Source organism: Jaculus jaculus, chromosome 5, assembly GCF_020740685.1.
Source record: "Jaculus jaculus isolate mJacJac1 chromosome 5, mJacJac1.mat.Y.cur, whole genome shotgun sequence".
Taxonomy (NCBI): domain Eukaryota; kingdom Metazoa; phylum Chordata; class Mammalia; order Rodentia; family Dipodidae; genus Jaculus; species Jaculus jaculus.
Genome location: NC_059106.1, coordinates 84,008,956 through 84,023,217, shown reverse-complemented (window position 1 = coordinate 84,023,217; position 14,262 = coordinate 84,008,956). Strand labels below are relative to the sequence as shown.

At 40.9% G+C, this 14,262-nt stretch overlaps 1 protein-coding gene across 5 annotated transcripts in view; it reads left to right on the top strand.

The window, feature by feature from the left end:
- The window catches only part of LOC101599836 (phosphatidylinositol 3-kinase regulatory subunit gamma), a 109,735-nt gene that overhangs the window by 79,442 nt on the left and 16,031 nt on the right, over positions 1-14,262 (top strand). For all 5 annotated transcript variants that reach the window (XM_045149958.1, XM_045149959.1, XM_045149955.1 and 2 more), the window contains 2 exons: positions 6,754-6,896; positions 9,787-9,963. In XM_045149958.1, coding sequence (XP_045005893.1) covers positions 6,754-6,896; positions 9,787-9,963 — 320 coding nt within the window. The remainder of the gene's footprint in view (positions 1-6,753; positions 6,897-9,786; positions 9,964-14,262) is intronic.

The window sequence follows — 14,262 nt, the reverse complement described above, 5'->3', positions numbered from 1 at the left end:
AGAGAGAGAGGGAGGGAGAGACAGAAAGAGAGAGAAAATAGGTATACCAGGGCCTCTGGTCCCTGCAAAGGAACTCCAGATGAATGTGCCTTAACTGCTGAGCCATCTCTCCAGCCCTAAGCTGGCCTCTTTCTCTCTGTTGTGGTTTGATTGAAGTGTCACCCATAAACTTAGGTCTTCTGAATGCTAGTCTCTTCAGCTGATAGCAATTGAAAATTAAAGCCTCCTGGAGGCAGTGTATTGTTGAGGGTGGGCTTATGGGTATTATAGCTAGTGTCCTCTTGCCAGTGTTTGGCACATTCTCCTGTTGCTTTTGTTCATCTTATGTTGACCAGAGGGTGATGTCCTCCCTCTGCTCATGCCATCGTTTTCCCCTGCCATCATGGAGCTTCCCCTCAAGCCTATATCCATACATGATGTAAAATACAATGCTTTCAGTCTGAGTTTAAAAGTCCCCATAGTTTTTATCAATCTCAATGATGTTCATACATCCCCATAATCCAAGATCTTTTAACTGAGCCATAATACCAAAAAATAACCTCAAAAAACCCATAATGGCACAGAATAAATATTCACACTGCAATAGATGGCATTGGGCATAGCAAAGAAACATTCAACCAATACAAGATTTAAAACAACCAGGGCAAACATCAAACTCTGTAGCTTCAATTCCAGCAACTCTAACCAGTGACAAATCTTCAAGTCCGATAATTCTAACCAGTAACAAGTCTCTGGCATTCCAGTTCCGCCCCTCCAGCTAGGCTACTCACAGTCCTGGGAAACTTCATTGGGGCCGGCAGCTCCTCGGCGGCCATCTCATGGTCCTGGCATCTTCACTGGGTCTCCACTGCAAGCCACAGTTCATCCTCATGGCTCCATGGGGTCTCTATGCAGGCAACCAACAAACCTGCTTCACACTGCCCATGGCCATTTCCAAAACACAAGACTGTGTTGCAAACTCAATGACCCTCTTTCCAGCATTTCTTATACTCCACGATACCAGGTAGGGTGCCAATTTGTTAATCCAGGGGGGAATAAAGCAGACTTTGAAGAACAGGACACTCCTTGAGCACTCAGGCCCCTTCAAAAGAGTTGACATTCTTTTTGTTGCCCCAGCGCAGGTCAGCTAGCCCAGTCTCAAAGGTTGTAATCTCTCAGTTGCAGCTGAATTGGCAGTAGTTCACCCAAAGATTTTTCTTTCTGTGCCATATCCCTCTGCACACACCAGTTCATTTCTACGCAAAGCAACCCTGCACAACTTCTCAGGACATGGGCATAAGAGCAAGCTTCTCACACAAACTGCTAGCCCAGTCCAGGCACAGCTCTTTCTCACCCTCATAAGCCAAACCTCACAGTCCATAGTTCTTACTGCATTCAGGTCTTAGAGCTCAGATCAGAATAGTCCATTAAGCTGTACTTAAAGCACTGCAAGACATCTCTTAGGCCAAGGTTTCAACTCCTTCCACTTTCCTCTTGAAAATCTGCTACAAAAGGCTGAAGCCACATAGTCAGGTGTCTAGCAGCAATCCCACTCCTCGGTACCACTTTACTGTTGCAGTCCGGTTCACATTGCTGGTAGAAATCACCCAACCAAGAGCAGCTTCTGGGAAAAAGAGATTTATTTTGGCTTATAGGCTCGAGGGGATGCTCCACGATGGCAGGGAAAAACAATGGCATGAGCAGAAGGTGGACATCACCCCCTGGCCAACATAAGGTAGACTACAGCAACAGGAGGGTGTGCCAAACACTGGCATGGGGAAACTGGCTATAAAGCCCTTAAGCCCGCCCCCAACAATATACTCCCTCCAAGAGGCATTAATTCCCAAATATCAATCAGCTGGGAAGCTAGCATTCAGAACACCCAAGTTTATGGGGGACACCTGAATCAAACCACCACAACAGGTAAGTGTTTAAGCACTAAACCATCTCTCCAGCCCCAATAACTTTTTTTTGAGGTTGGGTCTTGCTCTAGCTCAAGCTGACCTGGTATTTGCTGTGCAGTCTCAGGCTGGCCTTGAACTCATAGCAGTCCTCCTGATGCAGGATTTTGGGGTTCAGAAGGGGTTCTCCCAAATTTATAAACCCTACATTTGGGTTTGGTCCTACCTTTAAGAAAGAAGTGATAGAGCTGGGTGTGGGGGCACACACCTTTAATCTCAGCACTCAGGAGGCAGAGGTAGGAGGATCACCATGAGTTCAAGTCTACCCTGAAACTACATAGTGCATTCCAGGACAGCCTGGACTAAAGCAAGACCCTACCTCAAAAAAAAAAAGAAGGACTCAAGAAGAATAAATTATGAATATTTAAGTTTATTTTGGGAGAAATCACAAATTAGGGGTTTATTTTTAGAGAGATTGGGATCTAGGAAAGAAGGCTGGAGCAGAGTAGTCAATACATGGGAAGTAGGAAACACATACTTAGGTGGAAATCATTTTGTAGTTCATAAAGTTCATTTAAGAGAAAAACTTTTTCCTATCCTCATTCATTCTTGTGTAGGCCTTCCAAGTGCTGGGATTCAAGGCATGTGCCACCACAGTTGGCTCATGTTGATAATTTTTAGTTTGGTGTTTTCATTTTCTTAATTTGCTTTAATAAGTGCTCTAGTTTTTTGTATCTTTTCAAGCAGAGAGAGAATAAGCGAGGGAGAAGATGGGAGTTCCAGGGTCTCTTTCCACTACAAATGAACTCTAGATATTAGAGTGAGATCTTACCTTGAAAAAAACCAAAACAAAACAAAACAAAAAAACCTTTGAGCCAGGTGTGGTGGCGCATGCCTTTAGTCCTAGCACTCGGGAGGCAGAGGTAGGAGGATTGCCATGAGTTCAAGGCCATCCTGAGAATATACAGTGTATTCCAGGTGAACCTGGGCTACAGTGAGAACTTAACCTCAAAAAAAAAAAAAAAAAAAAAACCCTATGTTTAAGTTGGGCACATGCATGCCATGTGTTGAAGTCAAAAGACAACATTTGGGTGTCAATCTTTGCCTTTTACCTCTTTTGAGGTAGGGTCTCCTCTCCCATGAGCTTCTGGGAAATTCTTTTTGGCTTCCATTTTTTCACTAATATACTGAGATTACAGAAGTCTGTCATGGCTTCTAGCTTTTATGTGGGGTCTGGGGCTCTTAACTCTGGTACTCAGGCTTTTATTAGCAAGCACTTTATCCACTGAGCTATCTCCCCAGCCATAGCAGATATCCTCCAGGTTGCTGAGGTGAATTTCCAAACCAGGCCCAGTTATGGAGGAAGGGATTTATTTGAAAATTACAGATGTTCAAAATAAAAAAGAGACTGATTGAGAGGGGGAAGAGGTATGATGGAGAGGGGAGGTGTGAAGGGGAAAGTGGGGGGGGGGAGAATTAACATGGTTTATTGTCTATAATTATGGAAGTTGTTAATAAAAAATAAAATGAAATAAAAAGAAAAAAAAGAAAATTACAGATGTTAGGGGAAGTTCCATAATGGCAGAAGTTGGCCCCTCTCTTCACAGGTTCAGGCACAGAGAAAAACAGTCACCACAAGTACCATAAGCAAGCACACTTCAGGAACTCCAGGCAAAGCTCAAGCACTTTGCATATCTTTAGACTATAATTCTGCAAACACAGTTTGCAGCTGCTCCCTAGGATCCACCCACTGTGACACCAAGTTACAAGCTTTAATAAACTCCTAAATCTATTGGGGGGCATCCAGTCAAACTACCACACGAGCCCAAATCAAACTTTTTACATAGGAAAATGGGCTGACACAGCATTTTTGTCCATTGTAGTATCACAGTTTCTTCAGTCATAACTCTGATATTGTACGTCAAGGTTGTTTCACCTTTAGTCTTTACCATATCTACTAAGAGTAGTTACATCTTTCTCCTTGCTCAGGCCAAAAGCCTTGGTATTATTCTAAGCTCTTGTTTCTACATGTAATATCCAATCAAACAAATCTTGTTCACTTTATCTTCAGTATATATTCAGAATCTAAACCCTTTTTACACCTCCACTGCTAAAACCTTCATCTGAGCTACTATTATTATATATCTACTATTCCCTCCTCTTAAGTACCCCCCATAGCCCCTTTCTAGCTTCCTGACCTCTACTCTCACTCTAATTTACATATAAATCTAAAAATTCAAAGCTAGGATCTGCTTATAAGAGAGAATATGGAGCAGTCATCTTTTTGAGACTAGGTTACCTCACTTTACTAATTCTGAAGCTTGTGGGACCCCAAATATTCTTGAGTCTCTATTCCCCTGTGGGACTGGGATTACAGGCATGCTTGGCCATACCCAGTTGTTTACATGGGATCTGGATATTGAACTCAGACATTCTCGGGCCCTCTTGGGCCTCCAAGCTTACTCAGGTAGTACATTAAACTGCTGAACTATCTCTCTGGCCCTGTTCTTACATCTTAAAAATCTGCATAATTTACTTATGTCTGTTGCTGATTGTATAAGTAATTTGCTAAAATCCAAGTTCTATTAATGCAGAAATCTTTATTTAAGTATATCCAACTTCAAATAATACCTGGCAAGGATATGAAATGCATTTCACCTTTGGCAGAGTCTTGGAGTCAGCCTCATTACATAAACTGAAGTCTATCTAGCAAAGGGCTCACCTTCCTATGAACCAAGGGTAGAAAAAATAGCCCCAAAACAGGGAAAAAAGTAGCTTTGTCTTATACAGAGGTGCATTTCTGATTTCTGGTCATGGCTAGAGAAAGCTGCATATGCTGCCCACATGTTCAGCAGTATTGGAGGGTTTAACTATAGGAAAGTATCCTGAGAACGTGATGTTGGATTAGAATACCCTGGTTGGGGAATTAGGTATGGGACTAGGTAGAAGCAACTAAAAATGCTGCTAGTAGGCTGGAAGAGGGCTACATTTCTCTTACGTGAGAATCGGAGCAAGGCTTGAGTAGTCGTGTGGGATGCTTACACCTTTGCGAGGTGGTAGTGGGGGAGGGAGACCCTGACTAGCAGAACAAGACATGTGTTATGAAAGCAAATATTAAAGAGGTAAGAGTTTTTTTTTTCTTTTCAAAAATTGTTTTATTAACTACTTCCATGATTATAAACAATATCCCATGGTAATGCCCTCCTTCCCCCCACTTTCCCCTTTGAAACTCCATTCTCCATCATATCCCCTCCCCATCTCAGTCAGTCTCTGAGTTAGAGGCTACCCTGAGACTACATAGTTAATTCCAAATCAGCCAGGGCCAGAATGGGACCCTACCTTGAAAAACCAAAAGAAATAAATTGAGCCTTTTGAAGAATTTTAGGGGAATCATGTTTCATATGCTAATATATACCATCCTTAGAGCACTTTGAAGTTTTTAACACTTTTTAAATGACTCTGAAGGCGGCACCTACCTGAGCTTTTGAAGTAATGTCTATTTTACAGTTTTTAGCTTTCCAGTGTACTATTTTCAGTGCATGTGATTTTAGTAGTTATTCTCTCTGCTTTTAATTTTCTGCCTCTAATCTGATGAACCTACTGATGTATCTGTTTGGAAAATTCATTCTGTGCTTTAGGAATGAAAGTAAGAACAAATAGGCTGCATTTCTCTTCTGGGAATAATAGGTGCAAAAGTAGCGCCTGCTGGGCGTGTTGGCGCACGTCTTTAATCCCAGCACTTGGGAGGCAGGAGGTTCGCCATGAGTTCAAGGCCACCCTGAAACTACATAGTGAATTCTAGGTCAGCCTGAGCTAGAGCGACACCCTTAAAAAAAAAAAAAAAAAAGAACCTGATCATTGTAATTAACGTGCTCTGGCAGCTCAGGGGACTTCCTGTGGTTCTTAGCCTTATTTTAGGGATTTTTTTTTTTCATTCATTTGATAGTTTGGTATATTTTATGTGTAATGTGGGTTAAATAAAGGGTTTTTAGTTCTCTTGTAGGGTCTTATAGTTTTTTTTCTCAAGACAAAATCCTATATTGCTAAGAATAACCTTGAACTTCTGATCCTCCCACTTAGGCCAGCATCATAGATGTATGCCTGGTTTGTGTGGTAGTGGGAATCAAACCCAGGACTTTGTGCATATGCGATAAGCACTCTACAAACTGAGCTATATCCCTCTCCCACTTTTTTTTTCAATGTTGGGGATTGAACAGAGGACCTTATGCATGCTAGGCAAGTGCTCTACTGGTGAGCTACATCTCCAACCTGCTCAATTTGTTGGATTATGACCAGAATTAAAAGAGCTGTTTTTGCCAGGCTTGGTGATGCACACCTTTAATCTCAGCACTCAGGAGGCAGAGGTAGGAGGATCATTGTGAGTTCAAGGCCACCCTGAGAGACTACATAGTGAATTCCAGGTCAGCCTGGGCTAGAGTGAGACTCTACCTTGAAAAACAAAAAAAAAAAAAGAAAGAAAGTAAAAGCTGTTTTAAGCCCAAAGGTTACAAAAATGATATAATGAAGTGGGTTTTGTGGGGAAGGAGAGGAGGGCAGATTTTGAGGTAGAGTCTCACTCTATCCCAGAATGACCTGGAATTCATTCACTAGGCAGTTTCAGGGTAGTCTCGAACTCATGGCCATCCGGATCCCTCCTACCTCTGCCTCCCAAGTACAGGGATTAAAGGTGTGCGCTACCACACCCAGCAGAAGTGGGATTTTTGTTCTTTTCTGTTTTGTTTTGTTTGAGATAGGGTCTCATAGCTTAGGCTGGCCTCAAACTTGTTATGTAACTAAGATTGGTCTTTAATTCATGTTCTAAGAGTTGGGAGGTGGCCAGCTATGAAATATATATTGTTTTTCCCTCTTGTAGGAAATACAGATGAAAAGAACTGCAATTGAAGCTTTTAATGAAACAATTAAAATTTTTGAAGAGCAATGTCACACACAAGAACAACATAGCAAAGAATATATTGAGCGATTTCGTAGAGAAGGGAATGAAAAGGAGATCGAACGGTAAGTCCACTAATTATTTCTAAGTAGATTAGTGAGATATTGCTTCTTCCCCAATAATTCCTGTCTTACCTGGTTTTAACCCTCCCTTCACCCCTCCACCCCCCAACAAAAAATACCACAAAAAACTACACAGTTCTGTTACATGGAACTACTTGCTCTTCATACTAATGATACTAAACAGAATCTCTTCTGTGCTTTTTTTTTTTTTGGTTGACTTTTGCTCACCATTTAATATGCAGGTTAGACATCACTTTTTTGAGAAAATCTTTCCTGATACCCCATGCCATTTTAAGGGCTCTTTGCCATTGTTTATGTAAGGTCTGGAGCCTAGTATAATATTCCTGAATGCCATGTCCATTCAACTGCAAACTCATTGAGAGCAGGCATAGAGAATAGGCCTGTCTTTTTTTATATAGCCCAGCACCTATCATGGATACTCAGTAAGTTTTGTTTTTTGAGGTAGGGTCTCACTGTAGCCCAGGCTGACCTGGAGTTTGCTGTGTAGTCTCAGGGTAGCCTCAGACTCACAGCGATTTTCCTACCTCAGCCTTCCAAGTGCTGAGATTAAAGACATGTACCACCATGCTGGCTCTTAGCATTTTTTTTTAATATTTTTATTTATTTGCAAGCAGAGAAGGAGAGGAAGTGGGGGGAAATCAGCAGTCCAGGGCCTCTTGCCACTGCAAATGAACTCCAGACACATGCACCACTCATCTGGCTTTATGTGGGTGCTGGGGAGTTGAACTTGTGCAATCAGGCTTTGCAAACCAGTACCTTTAACTGCTGAGCCATCTTTCCAGCCCTCTCAACATTTTTTTTTAATTGACAATCATCATTGGCTGCCATCTAAGAGTAAAGTAAATTAGAGTAAGACTCTAGGCAGAAAGATTAGTCTGACTATTACAGTAAGCTGCAGTGAATATGGTCATCAGGTTTTTCAAAAAATGGCCTGGATCAGATAAATGTCAGAAAAGAAGGAGTTGCTGATAGAAATGGTAATATCTCTATGCCTGGACAGGTCAAAGATTATTCTTAGAGTTCTCCTGTGAATGTAAGAAGGTGTTATCCACTAGACTAGGATGAGCATGAGGTGAGTTTAGGGTTGGAAGCAATGAGAACCCAAATGGAGAACACAAGGGAGGAGATTCAGCTGGTTATGGAACTTGGAGTACATCCAGAAACTTGGAACTGGCTGTGGTGGCGTATACCTTTAGTCCCAGCACTCAGGAGGCAGAGGTAGGAGGATCACCATGAGTTCGAGGCCACTATGAGAGTACATAGTAAATTCCAGGTCAGCCTGAGCTAGAGTGGGACCTCCCCCCTCCAAAAAGAAAGGACTTGGAAGGCATAAGTGTATGTGTATGATAGAAGCTAAGAATGATGTTACACAAAGAAAACTAGCAACATGAGTATTACTATTGTTAATTAAAAGGCCTTTATCAGAGCAACCTTAATGGGATATTGAAAGTTAAAAATAATGTGTTTAGTGAAAAGTTGTGGCAAATAAGCAATAAATAAAAATAAATCATGTGCAATGGCAAAGTAAAATTACATGTCAGGTTAGTACCACATTGTAAGTCAACATCTATGTGTATGACTGTAGAGCAATTTGTGGAGAAGCAGTGCAAGCTTAATGATTAAAACCCTAGGCGAAAACAGGTGTAGTAGTGTTTGAGTGTAAGGCCAGCAATCAGGGGGCTGAGGCAGGAGGATGGAGTGTGCTAGGCTACAGTGAGATGTAGTGAGATCCTATCTCCAACTAACAAAAATATCATTCAGGGCTGGAGAGAGATAAGTCAGTGGTTAAGGCACTTGCTTGCAAAGCCTAACAACCTGGGTTCAAATCCCCAGTACCTATGTAAAGCCAGATGCACAAAGTGGCACTTGTATCTGGAGTCTATTTGCAGCAGCTGGAGGCCCTGGAACACCCATGCTCTCTCTGTCTCTTCTCTCTCTGCTTGCAAATGGATAATATTTTAAAATATCACTCATTTATAAAGCTTTGGGCTGGGGATATGGTTTAGTGGTTAAAGGCACTTGCTTACAAAGCCTGCTATCCCAGGTTAGATTCCCCAGTACTGTTATAAAACCAGTTGCATAAAGTAGTGCGTGTATCTGGAGTTCATTTGCAGTGGTGAGAGGTCCGGATGTGCCCATACATTCTTTCTTCTTCCTCTTTTTGTCTCTCTCAAATAAATAATAAGATATTTAACGTAAAATTTATCTGTTCAGTCATAGCTAAATCACTGGGATTCTTTTTTTAAATTGTTTTGGCTAAGCTTTTCTCTGGGTAAGCTTTATCCTCAAGGACACTTTCCTGTGAGGTGGCTGTATAGCTTCTATGAATCATCTATTCATAACTTTGCAACCCCAGTAGAAAGGTTCTTTTTTTTTTTTTTTTAAGAGTTTTTCTAACAAAAGTCCTAGAATTGGGACTCATTCTCATTACTAAGCCAGTGGCCTGAGAGTAGGAATGAGATGAAATGGAATACTATTATTGGCCAGTCTGGTGTGTGTGTATGTTTGTGTACCCCTGGATCTGAGATGTGAGCAATGAATACACACCTATAGTGAACATTAGTATGCTATTACCAGAAGAATAGGAATGGACAAGGCAGAAAATGAAAAATGTCTGTTGTACTCACAGTATTATCATACTACTGAGAACAGTACCAATCTGCCTATAATCTCAGCTATCCCAGAGCTTGCGGCAGGAGGATTGCTTAAGCCTAGGAATTCAAGGCTAGCCTAAGCAACATAGTGAGAGCCTGTCTTAAACAAATGAACACACACACATACACACACTCACCACACACACAAAGCCAACAAAATAGGGCCATGTTCATGCCTGGTTGTTATTTTGGTCTTAATATGTCAAATACTTTCACAGAATTATGATTAATTATGATAAACTGAAATCACGTCTTGGTGAGATTCATGATAGCAAAATGCGTCTAGAGCAAGATTTGAAGAAACAAGCTTTGGACAACCGGGAAATAGATAAAAAGATGAATAGTATCAAACCTGACCTGATCCAGCTGCGCAAGATCCGAGATCAGCATCTTGTGTAAGTAGTCTGGGAATGAATGTGGAGAGAGATACTAGCATCAAGTTACTACTAGAACTAGAAATATTATCAGTGAAAGAGGAGACTATAATTGAGAACTAGTCAGTGAGATTGTGAGAATTTAAGAATATGGCCCTGTTAGTACTAGAATTTCCTTTTGCTTAAGCATTTTTCTGCTTGATTTCCACATATGTAAGCCCCTTCCCCAGAAACTTCTTCCCTGGAGATCTCTATGGGAGGGAGATTTTCTGTCTCCCTTCCCCCACTTCCCAGGGCTGGGAAGTGGGGAACTGTCTTTGGATTTTCCTGCTTACTTTCCCTCTGGATCCTAACTCTCCCTAAAATAAATCTCATAATTCATAATTTATCTTTCTCTGAGTCTGCATGTTCAATTTCTTGATAACTTGGACAAGAAACCAAAGTTGGGGTTCATGGGCTTTGATGTCTCCTGCATCTTTATGGGGATTGAAGTCACACATCAGTATTTTGTTGAACCATCATTAACTGTTGGGTTATTATACATTTGGGATATCTTTAATTAATAATTCAGCTGTACACATTCATGTACATATTTTCATGTGAATAGATATTTTTAAGTCTATTGAGTATGTGAGGACTGGAATTTCTGAGTTAGTAATTCTATGTTTAACAGTTTGAGGACCTGTTGAAAAAGTGGCTGTACTGTTTTATATTTACACTAGCAGTAATACACAGGGTTCCTTAAAGTAATGAATCTGTTATTAGTATATTTTTATAACTCTGAATGATTATAAGTGATTTTCCTTTTTAACATGTTCCCTCATTTTACTCTTATGTAAGGACTATAAAATTCTGTCCAAAAATTGATGCATTTGTCTTTTTCTTAGAAGGCTGCTATGCTTACCACAACACCACCGATGTGCCTCTTATATAGGAAGTATTGAGGCTTTTCCCACCAGATAGAGAAATACACATACAGAGTTGAATCAGATAAAAATGTCATCCTGTGTCAAGGGTGGTAGTGGCACATGTATTTTTTTTTTTTTTTTGTATTATCTATGAGAGAGCGAAAGAGACGGGATGTGGGTGTGGGTGTGAGAGAGAATTGGCATGTCAGGGCCTCTACCCATTGCAATCAAACTTCAGACATGTGTGCCACCTTGTATGCATGTGCAACCTTAAGTGCTTGCATCACCTTATCTGGAGAGTTGAATATGGGTCCTTAGGCTTTTCAGGCAAGTGCCTTAACTGCTAAGCAATCTCTCTAGCCCATGGCGCATGTCTTTATTCCCAACACTCAGGGGGCCGAGGTAAGAGAATCACCATGAGCTCAAAGGCCAGCCTGTGACTACATAGTGAATTTCATGTAGGCTAGAGCAAAACCCTATCTGGAAAAACAAAACAAAACAAAGTCATCCTAGGGTTAGAGAGATGGCTCAGTGGGTAAAGTGCTTGTCACTCAAGCATGAAGACCTGAGTTTGGATCCCAGTACCCACATAAAATGTTGGGTGGGATATTGTGTGCCCGTAATCCCAGCACTGGGAGGCAGACAGATCCCTAGCTTGTCTAGCTGAATTGGTGAGCTCTAGATTCAGTGAGAAAACTGTCTCAAAGAATAAGGTAGAGAGTTACTGAAAAAGATACCTAACATTGACCTCTGGCCTCCATGCATGCCAACTGTACATGTGCCCCTGCACAGTGTGACCTTATGACACAAATATATACACATATGCATGCACCCCACACATATACATATGCTAAAAATAAAAACAACCACCAGGAATGCCTTCCTGAAGTAATGCCAGAAACTAGGGGAGCGTGAGACTCCCACTGATTGCTGTTATTAATTCTCCCTTTGTTTTTAGTTATAGGTCTTTTTTGTTTGTTTGTTTGTTTTTGATTTTTTGTTTTTTCAAGCTAGGGTCTTACTCTAGCTCAGGCTGACCTGGAATTCACTATGTAGTCTCAGGCTGGCCTGGAACTCACAGCAATCCTCATACCTCTGCCTCCTGAGTGCTGAGATTAAAGGCATGCACCACCATGCCCAGCTTATTGGCCTTTAAAAAAAATTCATAGATGCATCCCAGCAAGGAAAAGGACTTTCTGCCACATGAAACAGGACTGGCTGACCCATTTGTCATGCTAGGTAGAAGGCCCATGAGAATGGACTTTTCAATTAAAACTCAGTTGAAGATATAAGTTTAAGAATATGGGTCTGGTGAGATGGCTTAAGGTGTTTGCCTGCAAAGCTGTTGGATCCTGGTTTGATTCTCCAGGACCCATGTACGTCAGATGCACAAGGGGGCACACGCATCTGGAGTTCATTTACAGTAGTTGAATGCCCTGGCATGCCTGTTCTCTCTCTTGTTCGCTCTCAAATAAACAAATAAGTAAAATAAATTTTTTAAAAAAGAAAAAAAAATTCATAGATTTTCTTTTATTTTTAAGTTTTGAGTTAGTGTACAAAGTAATAGTTAAGAGTTCTTGCCATTTAGTTATTGCTGTTCCAGAAATTTCAAATGTACCCTTCATAGTAATGTAGTTGACACCTATAGCCTTAAAACTTTCTTCTTGTCCTGTGTGTCACCTTGTTTTATATTGTGGCCATACTCTAGCAGAAGCTTAAACTCTCCTTCAGGGCTACTGCTGTGGCTTTAAAACTGCTTTTCCTATCCCCTTTACAGGGACTTCCCAGCTTTCTCCTTTTCTTCAGTCTGAGACTGAGGTAGTTCTTTTCTTCTTAAAATGTGATAATTAGGTTATGTGTCAGATTAGAAATTTAGGAAGTATATTGTGTGTATGTATTCCTTCCACTTGCTGGCAGGGGTAAGGATGCTACCACCACTCATTTATTTTAGATAATTTCAATGTAGTGTGATGTTTGAATGTAAAATATCCCCCATAGCCTCATGTGTTTGTGACTAAGCCTCATAGTCCCCAGTTGGTAGCAGTTTGGAAGGTAGAGCCTTGCTGGAGGAGGTGTGTTGCTTGGTAATGGGGGTGGTTCTTAAAGTGTTATAGCCCAGCTCCCCTTGCCAGAGTTAGCTCGTTCTTTTGCTGCTTCCTGCCAGCTGTTGTGGCAAGATGTGATGCCCAACCTTTGCTCAGTCTTTGGTTTTCCCCACTGTGGTGAAAATTTCCCTGGAAACTATAAGCCTGAAATAAACCCTTTCCTCAAGGACCATAAGCTGTTTTCATGGGTGTTTTGTCCCAACAGCAAGAAAGGAACTGTGAGGTAGACTATGGGAATAGTATTTTTCCTGTTCTTTTTATAGGAGGTAATAGCCATAGGGAAGCTGGTCTAAGACTATACAGTTAGTAAGAGAATCATAACTGGAAATTATTTCTTGCTTCAGACTTTTCCTATGAAATTTACTGTCTTAGCATGATCAGAGCATATTCAACCATAGTAATTTAATATGAATTGACATAATAACTGAAATTTTGAGTTTTTTTAAGATGATTTTTTTTCTTTTTAAAAAATTTTTAAATTTTTATTTATTTATTTGAGAGCGACAGACAAAGAGAGAAAGAGAGAATGGGTACGCCAGGGCCTTTAGCCACTGCAAACGAACTCCAGATGCATGTGCTCCCTTGTGCATCTGACTAACGTGGGTCCTGGGGAATTAAGCCTCGAACTGGGGTCCTTAGGTTTCACAGGCAAATGCTTAACCACTAAGCCATCTTTCTAGCCCTTAAGATGATTTTTGAGGTATAGAGCAATGGTTCTGTGGTTTAAAGGCATTTGCTTGCAAAGCCTGACAGCCTAGGTTTGATTTCTTAATACCCATATAAAGCCAGATGCACAGAGTGACAAATGAATTTGGAATTCATTTGTAGTGGCAAAAGGTCCTGGCACACTTACATCCTCTTTCTCTGCTCACAAATAAATTAATAATTTTTTAAAAAGTATTTGTGTGGCTGGTGGGATGGCTGAGCAGTGAAGGTGCTTGCCTGCAAGGCCTGGCAACCTGAGTTTGATTCCCTAGTACCCACGTAAAGCCAGATGCACAAAGTGACACATGTACCTGGAGTTCATTTTCAGTAGCTAGAGGTCCTGATGTGCCTGTTCTTTCTTTCTCTCTCCTTACAAATAAAGAAAAATTTAAGTGCTTGTATATTACTAAATCAGTCCAATCAAGATGACATCTCTTTTCCAGCGTTACTAAGGGTCAAAATGAAATCCAAGTTAACTGCAAGGAAAATCTTCCTAAGAAAGGCTGGAAAAAAAAAATCTGCCTAAAAGATCTTTATAAATTAGGGGTGGTGCCAGGTTATATAATGTACTTGGTGTCGGTGATCAATAGATATATGATGAT